General features: G+C 40.2%; 1 protein-coding gene across 4 annotated transcripts in view; it reads left to right on the forward strand.

Moving 5' to 3' along the window:
- The window catches only part of PRKN (parkin RBR E3 ubiquitin protein ligase), a 1,287,019-nt gene that overhangs the window by 259,024 nt on the left and 1,015,935 nt on the right, over positions 1-12,060 (forward strand). For all 4 annotated transcript variants that reach the window (XM_080807235.1, XM_080807237.1, XM_080807236.1 and 1 more), the window contains exon 2: positions 11,210-11,373. In XM_080807235.1, coding sequence (XP_080663361.1) covers positions 11,210-11,373 — 164 coding nt within the window. The remainder of the gene's footprint in view (positions 1-11,209; positions 11,374-12,060) is intronic.

Below are 12,060 nucleotides of genomic sequence, written 5' to 3' on the forward strand. Positions count from 1 at the left end.
GAAATGAGAAACATGCTGATGGAATGAACAGCAGGCTGGAAGAAGCAGAGGAATTGATTAATGACTTAAAAAACAGAGTAATTGGAAGTAATCAAGTGAAATAAAAAAGAGGAAAAAAGAAATATGCAAAATGAGAGTGGACTTATTTAAGGAACTCAATTACTCTACCAGGTGTAATAACATTCAGATTATAGGAATGCTAGAAAAAGAGAAAGAAAAAGGAGCAGAAAATGTATTTAAGAATTAATAGCTAAAAGAGTCCCTTATTTGGGGTAGGAAACAACCAGATCCAGGAAGCTGAGAATCCCCAACAATATCAACAAGGGCAGATCCATACCAAGACACATTATAATTAAAATGGCAAAATATAGTAATAAAGAAAGCATTTTAAATGTGTCAAGACAAAACAAGACAGTTTCATATAAGGGAAACCCTAATACTTATCAGGGGATTTTTTGGTAGAAATTTTCCAAGCCAAAAGGGAGTGGCATGATACGTTCAAAATGCTGAGTGAGAAAAATCTGCAAACAAGGATGCTCTGTCCAGCAAGGCTATCATTCAGAATAAAGCAGAGATAGAAAGCTTCCCAGACAAACAAAAACTAAAGGAGTTCATGAGCACTAAACCAGTCCTGTAAGAAATAGTAAAGGAAGCTCATTGAGTGGAAAGGAAAGACCCAAAGAGATAGAATGAAGGTAAGAAACACAAAAGCAGTAAAAATTAATATTTTTGTAAAATATCAGCCAAAGAACTCAAAGTAAAAGGATGCAAAATATGACACCATATACCTAAACATGGAGGGGAGTAAAGAATGAGTTCTAACTTAAATTACCATCAACTTAATATAGACTACTATATACAGAAGATGTTATGTACAAGACTAATGGTAACACAAATCAAAAGCCACTAGTAAAGAATAAAGAGAAAGAAATCCAAATATATCACTCAAAAAAACCACAGAAAAACCCCAGCAAACCATGAAAGAAAGGCAAGAAAGGATCAGAGAAAAATCTTCAGAAAAAAAAAAATACAAGACAACTAATAAAATGGCAATAAATATGTATCCATCAATAATTACTTTGAATGTAAATGGATTAAATGCTCCAATCACAGACATCGTACTGACAGAATGGATAAAAAAACAAAAAAAACAAGACCCTATGGTCAATTAATATTCGACAAATCAGAAAAGAATATCCAATGGAAAGAAGGCAGTCTCTTCAACAAATGGTGTTCAGAAAAAGAAAACAAAAACAACAGCAACAACAACAACAAAAAACCAAACAGCCACATGCAGAAGAATGAAACTGGATTACTTTCTTATACCATACACAAAAATGAATTCAAATGGGTTAAAGACCTAATTGTGAGGCATGAAACCATAAAAATCCTAGAAGAGAAGACAGACAGTAACCTCTTTGACACTGGCCATACAACTTCTTACTAGATATGTTTGCTGAGTCAAGGGAAACAAAAGCAAAAATGAACTACTGGGAGTTCATCAAAATAAACAGCTTCCCAGCGAAGGAAAATAATCGACAAATCTAAATGGCAATCTAGAGAATGGAAGAAGGTATTTGCAAATACATCCAATGAAGGGTTAGTATCCACAATGTGTAAAGAACTTACAAAACTCAACACCTGAAAACAAATAATCCAGTTAAAAGTGGGCAGAAGACATGAACAGACGTTTTTCCAAAGAAGACATCCAGATGGCTAACAGACAAATGAAAAGATACTCATCACTTACCGTTAGGGAAATGCATATCAAAACTACGATGTTACACCTGTCAATGGCTTAAATCAATAGCGTAAGAAACAACAGGTATTTGCAAGTGTATGGGTAAAAAGGAACCCTCTTGCATGTTGGTGGGAATGTAAACTGGTCCAGCCACCATGGAAAACAATATGGAGTTTCCCTAAAAAGTTAAAAACAGAACTATGCAATCCAGGGACTTCACTATGGGTTATTTATCCAAAGAATACAAAAACACTAAGTTATTTATTTATTTATTTATTTAATTTATTTATTTTTAAGATTTTATTTATTTATTTGACAGAGAGAGAGAGATCTCTAGTGGCCAGAGAGGTAGGCAGAGAGAGAGGGAGAAGCAGGCTCCCTGCTGAGCAAGGAGTCCGATGCGGGGCTCGATCCCAGGACCCTGGGATCATGACCTGAGCTGAAGGCAGAGGCTTAACCCACTGAGCCACCCAGGCGCCCCCCAAAACACTAATTTAAAGGGGTACATGTACCCCTATGTTTATAGTAACATTATTTACAATAGCCAAGATATGGAAGCAGCTCAAATGTCCATAGATTGATGAATTGATAAAGAAGATGTGGTGTATAGTATATATAATGGAATACTATTCAACCATAACAAAGAGTGAAATCTTGCCATTTGCATGGACATGGATGTAGCTAGTGAGTATAATGCTAAGTGAAATAAGTTCGAGAAAGACAAATACTATATGGCTTGTATGTAGAATTTAGAAAACTGAGGATCATAGGGGAAAAAAGGGAGAGAGAGAGAGACAAACCACAACACAGCCTCTTAACTATGGAGAACAAACTGATGGTTACTAGAGGGGAAGAGGGTGGAAAGAAGGGGGCAATAAGTGATGGGGCTTGAGGAGTGTACTTGCCCTTATGAGCAGCAGGTGATGTATGGAAATGTTGAATCATATTGTACACCTGAAACTCATATAACACTGTATGTTAACTAACTGGAATAAAATAAAAACTAAAAAAAAGACATTTAAGAGTATTTTAAAATTCCCTGGTATCATAAAGTGTTGATGTTAACAATTTCTGCTGGTTTGTGATATAGACAAATAATTATGAAGCATAAAATTATATTGGAAACGTATCTCTTAATCAGGAGGATTAGGTTATTTTTCTAACTCATGTATCTGTGGATGAATTTTACTTATTGTTAGAATGAAGTAGGTTCAGCATCATTCTTTTTATTTTTATAGTTCTAATAAATAAGCATAGGAGAATAGAAAGAATTTTATTATAAAACTATTACTTCATTTTAATGCATTCAAAATTATGAGAAAAATACTTAGTAAGCCTTCAATACAGTTATTTCAGTGATTTATCAGTTTATGACCCAACTGAGTCCATCTTTAATTTTGTTGAAAGTGAAGAATTTGCAATTACATACTTACTAGGAAAATAATCATATAGTCTTTCACTTTTTTGCTTTCTGGGAAGAGTATGAAATAGATTATACCAAGATTTTTTTAACTCATTATTAATTTAACTCCATTCTTTCATTTAGAGGGATTTTGTTGCATCTGATAAATTTATAAAATCTTGGGAAAATTAAAATATTAACTTCTTTTCAACTTTGCCAATGAAATATTTATGATTAAATGTTTTTATCTTTATGTTTTTATCAAAACCTTCGAGCTGTGTATAAGTTATTCTGTTCATAGAAAACACCTGCCTTCTGACATGTTTTGTAAAACTAGCCTGCTTTATCAAATCAGTCAGCAAATAAGAATTAATTTGTCAGAACAAAAATGGGCCCAAACAGCCATCTTGTTATAATCGAATTCTTATTCTACAATGGGTGTGTGGCTGTCTGGTTGTCTAACCAGCTGTCTAGCTGGCTGAATGGATGGATGGATGGATGGATGGATGGATGGTTAGAAGGGTGGGTGGTTATGTAAGGAAGGGAACTTTGACAGCAGTTCATTTCCTAAGTGAAATAAAGGCACTCCCACCTTCCATGTGACAAAGAACAATCTTAACTTTGCTATTCTGAGACATTCCCTGAGAAGGAATTACTTTTTTGGCAATACTGAGGAGGTAGAGGAGCTGGGACAGTTAAATGAACATCATCGTTCCTCTTATCCCTCTGCGGTGCATCTGAATTTCTAACCACACAATACAACCCATGTTGCATCACCTCCCATAGCCTGCTTCCGGTGTCAGCCCTTGCCCTGCTGTGTAGGAAGTGAACCTCTCCTGGTTTTAAGAGGCCTCGCAGTCACCAGTAATTCCTCTTCTCCTTTTCTGATGCCCTGTGGTAATGTACCAGAGTGAAATTGGGATGGACGCATGATACACATTTCTTTGGTACGGTGAGACTGTGTTGATTTTGAAGAAAAAGTGGGACAAAAGATTATTAGGCTACCTCATCCATTAGCATGGTTTTAGATATGCCAGTTTTCAGGAAGGTATGGGAAGAATGGAAAGTGGAAGGACTATCCTCTTAGGCCCTCAGGGTAGTATAGAGCCCCGTGTGAAAGTCAGTGACCTGAGGAGAGGGGTGGAGGACACCAGTTCTAGCTCCTGCTTTTTTCCTTATAAATTTTGGGTAAATCACTTTGCCTTCTCATGCTTCTGTCTATTCATTTTGAAAGTAGGAATAGCAAATGCTGCCCCAATTATCTTTCAGAGCTATTGTGAAGATTAACTGGGATAATATCTGTAAAAGCATTTTGAAAACCGAGAGCTCTGTCTAAACAGATGATATCATTATCTGTATCCTAAAGTCACTTTAGATCAATTACAGTGTACCGCAAAGCATAGTGAAGCAGAACTCCATCTGAAAAATCTTTCTTATTGAAAGAGAATAAAAGGTAGGTTTTTTTGGTTACCCAAAATATTAATATTGTCCAATTGACATAGTAACCACAATTTTAAGCCATATATTGGGCCTTAGGTAAGAACTAATAATTGTTGAAACTTATAGTATACTAGGCGGTTTTCTACATTCCATATATCAATTCATTTAATTCTCACAACAAATTTATGAGCCTGGCACTGTTATTATCTCTTCTTTTATAGAGAATAAACTGAAGTTCGAAAACTGTGTGACTTGGTTACACAGTCTGATAGGGTCAGACCTAGGTTTTGAATCCTGGCAGGTGGTCCCACAGTCCATGGTCTTAGCCATAAGACCCACCTCACGTTATACAGATTCTTAATTGCATTTTTCCTACCTCTAATTCCCCACCTCCCATACTATGACTTTTGCTAAATAATTAAAGAAGAAAATGGTAGAACTAATCAATGAAGAGAACTGTGTGGCAGGGGGAAGAGAGAGAGAAAGGACAAATAGGAAATCCAGTGGGTACTCCTTTGTCAAAGAATCGTAGTAGTTGCCTCAAGGCCATGGGTGACATCTTTGGCAGTTGCTGTTGGATCGGCCTCTTGGTCTCTTACCCCATGAGGAGAGTAGGAAGGGCTGGCTCACCCTCCTGTTTGTCTGTCCTGGGAGTCTGGGAGCAGAGGGAGACCTGCACACTCCAAGACTGGTTAAATGAGGTACATGTCACCTCACCCCATTCAAAGATAGGAAGGAGTAGGTGGGCACAGGGCGTGATTTTTGGCCTTCCTTCCATCTCAAGTGTTCACAGCATATTTTGTCTTCGAATCTATGTGATATAAATATTGCCATTCCTGCCTTCTTATAATTATTATGCTTTTTGTTCATTTACTTTCAAACTATTTGTATCTTTATATTGAAAATGGAGCTTTTGTAGACCATATATATTTGGAGCTACTTTGTTCTATCTATTCTGAGTCTCTGCCTTTTAACTGGAGTGTTTATTCCATTAAAACTTACTGTAATTATGGATATGGTTGAATTTGGTTCTTCCATTTCATTCTATTTTTTCCTCTGTTTTTATTCCCCTGTTTCTCTTCTCCTCCCTTTCTGGAGATTCTATTTTTTGAATGCCATTGGTAATTTTTATATGCTTTTTAACTCAACATTTTTATTCACTTTTTACTCTAAGAATTATAATGTATATTCTTATTTTTTTACAGTCTATTTATTGTTAATATTATACCACTTTCCTCCAAAAATGTGTGGAAGGCTTACAGCCAAATAGGTCCATATCCATTCCCCCATTCTTTATGCTATAGTTGTCATACTTGTTATATCTGCATGTGTTTTAAACTCTACATGACTCTGTATAGCTCTATAGCATGAGGAATGTAGAAATTGGTACCAAGAAGTAGATAACTCCATGGACTCACATCATTCTGGTCATGGGTTGAGGTAGAAGTTTGTGGGAGAGTTGGATCTTAAAAGAAGTCAATATAGTAACAATCATATTGCGTGAACATTTCCTATGGAAATATATTGAATTGCACATGAATTATGTTGCACACAGGATGGATAATACAACCCTGGGAGAACACGCAGATACAAAAGACGAGAGTCTTAGTGGACCCTTGGGCACTCTAAAATCAGTAAGTTCAACACAGGAAGAGAACTCAGTAGATGAAGCTAAGAAAGCATGTCCTGTGTTGTAGGGGGAAACCAGGATGGTGTGATAGCACATGCCTGGAGAAAAGAAGTGTTATAAGAACAAAAATCTACTGAATGTCTCTGAATGTTCAAATATGAGAAAAATAGAAATGGAACCATTGAATTAGAAGTATTCTAATACTTCTACACTTAGAATTATTCTAATAATAATTAGATATTATTAGAAGTATTATAGAATTATTATAGAATAAGTATAGAATTATTATTAGGTTACTGCTTTACCAAGAGTAGTCTTCAAGAGTGGGTTCACAAAAGGGTGTGAAGTCAGTCCGTGGAGAGCAGGACTATAATAAATTCATAGCAAGGTTTTCTGTGTAGAGAAGTGGACAATGCCTGAAGGGGAATGTGAAGACAGGGTTTGTCTGTTTACAATAGGAGAATCTAGTCTTAGTGGTATTTTTTAATAGGTAAAGAAGAAACTACCCCTCCAAGGGGTAGTTAGCGATATGTAGGGGTACTTCCTGGTCACCCCAATTGCCAGGGGATGCTCCCAGTGTTTGCCAGCCTGCAGATGGAGCTGAACATCCTGTATAGAGAGCTTAGGGCATTCTTTCTTGAGGAAGAATTATCTTACCCCAAAAGCACTGAGCCTATTTCTATGCGGATGACAATGATCTGTCTTGGCTTCTGTTTTTGTTTAATTCTCTCAGCAGAAATGTCTGAGCCTCACATGATGTTCTGTGCCGTCTAAAGCCAAGCCTTTGACAAATCTGGACTGCTTTCTGATTTGTCCACCTTAGATCACCCCTTCTAAGATCTCCAGGGAATCTATCACTGTGACTAAGGGAAAGCCAGGCACTGACTGGTTTATGCCCATCCTTGAGCCTATCACTGTAACAAGGAGGATGAAGTTGTGCTGATTAATAACAGTCCATTCTGGACTCAAGTCCACCTAATTCCATGACTGCTCTCTGTGTGGGAAGCAGAATGGCTGTTTTCAAGGTAGGCCGGATCCTATAAGGGCCATCGTCTTTGGATGGATCATAGGAATGATGAATGATAGGAAACTACTACAGTTGTAACTCAAGCATTTCTACCCCAGTCAGGCCAGGCAAAGAGAAGAGCCTTAGGAGAAACGTAAGCGCCCATCACCCGACGACTCCTTCCCCTTTTTTTCTCAGTTACTTTCTTATCCTCTGGATCTTCTGAACACTGGTTAGGGATGGCACCAAAATGAGTGTGGGTGTGTCTTGTTATCTTTTTCTTAGCAGTGCATTATGGTATTTATTATTGATTATTAACAGCATCAACATTATTGATAGTGTTAATTGGTATACTATTTATTTCTGATGCTATTATAGGTGTCATTGAATCAATGCATTCCCAAACTTTTAATTTACAATTAAATCTCAGGAAAGGAGACAAGCTAAATTTATCCGGGTCTCTTTGTTCTGGGAATTTTCTGTCCATCATGAAGAAGGGCAGAAACCAGAAAAATAGGCTACTTTATTTAGCATTTATCCATATCCGATTTAATCTATCTTAGTTACAATATAAAGAATGGATGCTACTTTAATTAGCACTGGCTCCTCTAGGTGACTAAAATTAAGGAATTGTTTTTGGAGTACAAACTGCCTTGTACTAAGAGTACAGATGTGTACCAAATGACATAATTTCCTGATGCATCCGTAATCACTGCAAACCTTTTGTAATGGGGCATTTAAGGTTGCACACATTATCTCCATTTAGCAGGCAAGGAGCTAAGAAAGGTGACCAGGTCATTTGTCCCAAGTCTTAAAATTAGCAAGTGGCAAAACCATTCCATTTTCTCTTTTCCTGGCTCTAAAGATACTCTACTTCCTGTGACTTTTCAAGAGGTAGTAGAGGGAAAAGGTTGGGTGCATTCCTCTCCTCCTCTCTTTTGGGAATCTTGGAGTTTCAGGACCAGGACCCATAGGACATGACACCTTTCTCCTATGTGCCAGAAGAAGATAGAGACCCACCAAAAAACACACTACTGCCACTAGGCACAGGTCATGTCCCACATAGTGGCACTTGATTATTGATGATCAGGTCACCTGAAAATGTTTGTTCTTATCCGTGACCATATTTTAGTTTGCCTAATACCTGCTGTGCATTTGGTGGGTGTTCCATTGTCTGTCCCTAGTGTATATTTGAACTGCTGCTCAAAAACACTCATTTTTCAACTATTGACATGACTTAACCAAATTGAACGTAAGTTCAAAAACTTAAATTTTTCTACTTAAACAGAATGAAGAAAAGCCTTTAGACACTAATGATTTGAGTTGTGGTGTAGAACTCTCTAGTATATTTTTTGCAGTTCTTTTTCACTTTAATTTGGCTTGTTTGTTTTTATAATTCTTGTCCTTAAGATGGAATCCCCCTAATTGAAACCCCTGAAGAAAAATCTTCTACTCAGGACATCCTAGAATTTTTATTCCTTTAGTTTTAGTGACTTTTGTATAGTCCCGAGCTGTTTCTTCCCATGGTTCCCCTCTATGGCATTTTGCTTTGAAAACAAATCTGTTCACACCATTAGAACATCGTGTGTAGAACTGGGACCTTACCTTTGTCCCTTCTTGCCCCTTACTTGTTTCCTATCTTATCTGATGAATTGGTTGCCTTATGGTCTCTGATCTGAGGATTCTGGGAATATACTCCAAGGGCTTCCAATACACGTTTATTTCTCCTCCTCTACTTCAGTGGTGTCATATGACATCTACTTAAAAGTTTATCAAAAACCCCTTTTCCTCTGTAATTTTTTTCATCATTTAAAAAAAAATTGATTTGGAACACTTTTGTCATTTCCAGTGCATACTCCTTTCCTAACTATGTTTCTGTGCCGGGTAGACTATGTCAGGTTTTTGCTCTTGTGGTGTCATCTGTGACACTTGCTCTCATTTCGGTGTCATTTTTATTTTATTGTGTCTTATAATCATTGTTCTTTTTTCTTTGGTCTTAGCTCTTCATCGAGGCTTTTATTTTTTAATCCCATTTTCTGCTGCTAACCTGGATAGGGGATATCTGAATTATGTTAGAAAGCCTCTTGGCTGTTGTTGTTTGTCTTTTTTATCCTAAGGAAAAGGAATGTGGACTTTCTTTGGAGAATATTTTAGGCAGCCTGTTATAGTAGAAATGGAAAGGAGTTTAGAGTTTGATTGAACTGAATTTGAGTTGTGATTCCATTACAAAGCAGCTGATGTCCTTAGAAAAGTGATTACAATTCTCTAGGACTCCATTTACTATTCTATTAGGTAAGGCTAATAATACTGACCTTACCAGATCGTTGGAAAGCTTAAAAATAGCATATGTGAGGTGCTACTTCTGCCAAATAGTGGGTGTTCGATTATTATTGGCACTGCAGTGATTATTTTATTATAATTATTACTTGGTGGGCCTTCTCCTATCTGAATTGACAACTAGTAAGTGATAATGCTACATTTAAAGGGGATGCTACAGAAAATAAGCTATAGTGGCTGGCCTTAAGGAGTTTATCATCTTTTAAAGAAGGAGAAATATATACCCAAAACATGTAAGTCTTATACAAACATTCATTATTTTTGAAAGTAATTATGTGATCGTTGTAAACCCTATAAATATTGCTTAACACGTCACAGAACGCCCTCTGTGGCTTATTTATTTGACAATTAGGGAACTGAGAGTTAAAGCAATAGGGGTAAGACATTTACCCCACCTGCTCCACTGGGAAGGGACCTCCAGGGACTGGCTTTGGGATCCTTCCCACTGCGGAGGGTGTCCTTGGAACTCGGTGCTCCGCTGCCTCCAGGAGAGACTGTGGCAAATAGTGTAAGATGGTTGTGTTCACCGCCCTGAGGCCCTTACGAGGCAGGCTGGGTCTTGACTGGGCTGATCGGGAGAGGCCTCTTGGAGGAGGAGCATCTGAGATGGGTCCTGTGGCGGGGCAGGCTTTCAGCAGCGGAGGTGAAGAAGGGTGTGGGAGAGGGAGACGTGGGTGCGCAGGTGTTCGGGAGCATTCAGTGCGGCAGTGCGCATGTGCGGACTGATGGAGGAGCCACTGGGGTACAGGTTTGTGTCTGGGGCCTTGGGATTCTCTCCCCAGCAGACACAGTGGCCCTTTAAAAGATTTGAGGGCAGAGCTCTGGGTTGAAAAGGCTTGCTCTGCAGAACGGTGCAGGGCATTTTGGAAGCGAAGAGAGTATATGAAGACTCCAGTGTGGAGGCCGGTGCAAGAGCCGAGAAAACACGGACTGAAAGTAGTGACAGAAAGCACGGGCAGGAAGGACCTGTGTGGGTGACACTGACAGGTTCGATGCCGGTCAGCCACGTCGAGGAGGCGTGCGAGTCGCCAGGGCCCAGGGCTGGCCGTGAGGGGGTAGCGGCTCCCATCAGGAAGACGGTGTCCGTAGTTTCAAAAGAAAGGGCGAGCGAGTATCACCGGAAGGTCCGGCGGGGCCTTTGGCTGGGGTCACGCAGTGTCTAGGGCTCGGGCGGGCCTTCGCGCTCGTCCTCACGCAGCTGCGCGGTTCCCCTCGCTGCGCGGTTCCCCTCGCTGCACGGTGAGCGCGGACCGACCATCGCTAGTGTTGGTGATGAAGCGGGCCCCGTGGAGGGGGTGCTCGTTCCCGCAGCCCGCTGGAGCCCATTCTCGTCCATAAACTCCTTGGAGCCTCGCCATTCCCATGTAGCCAGCCTTCTGCCTGAGCCCTTTGTTGCCCAGACAGGCGTCGGAGGGAGCATGCGGTTGTGTTTCAGGGTCCCTGACGGATGTAGAAAGGGAAATCCCACAGTGAAACTCCAGTTTTCTTCAAACCTTGCGCCGTGGCATTCAGTTCTATGTTACAAGTGGAAGAAAATGTATGCCATCCATCGAAGGGCGGGCGAGCGGTAACTTGGGTCAAAGATGTTGCTACTGCCATGTCCGAGCTTTGAGTAATACTCACTTCCCCCCTCTCTCCCAATGTGCTGGTCAGTGTTCGTCAGGTTCAACTCCAGCCATGGTTTCCCAGTGGAGGTCGAGTCCGACACCAGCATCTTCCAGCTCAAGGAGATGGTTGCTAAGCGACAGGGGGTTCCAGCTGACCAGTTGCGGGTGATTTTCGCGGGGAAGGAGCTTCGGAACGACTTGGCAGTGCAGGTGAGTCTCCCTCGGTGGATCGTTCCTGGGCTGCAGCCGGCCCCATTGCTTATGCAGCGGACTGTGCCAAGCTGACATTCATGCCTGAGATCTAATAGAATAAATAGTGCCTGGGGATTCCTTGAACTTTACTCCACACCGCTTCATTAATTCTGACCTTCTTAATTATGCATTAAAACAGCAAGCAGGAAGGATCGGAAGAACAACTGTGAGTGAGGGAGAGAGAGAGAGAACACACAGACTGGGCTTAGTGAATAAATGTTTACTGACTACAGGAGCAGCAAAGGCACAATTTCTGTGTCTGTTCAATTTCTACCTTACTTATTCCATTGAATCTTAATGAAGAAGGATTCGAATAAATTGTTCCAAATCAGGCTGCTCAGTCCCTGCGCCGTGAGGAATTTGTAACCCAATTGTGACCCCTGGAGGATAGTCGTAAGCCTGCCTCGGTGGCTGGCTCGAGGACAGACGGGGCTCAGGGCCAGTTCGCAACAGGCCTCAAGAGTTCCCAGCCGCATCCAAATCACGGTTTCCACGCCAGTGGCAAAGGGAGACAGAACGTAGCAGAAGTCCACCTTCGCGCTTATTTTCCTAAGCCTCAGGAAAATTGTCCCCAGAACAGGCCCCTGGAACGTTAGACTGTGAGCAGCACCTGTCCTCTCCTAGCACCACGCTGCTCCGGAAGCT

Source organism: Martes martes (genome assembly GCF_963455335.1).
Source record: "Martes martes genome assembly, chromosome: 6".
Lineage (NCBI taxonomy): Eukaryota > Metazoa > Chordata > Mammalia > Carnivora > Mustelidae > Martes > Martes martes.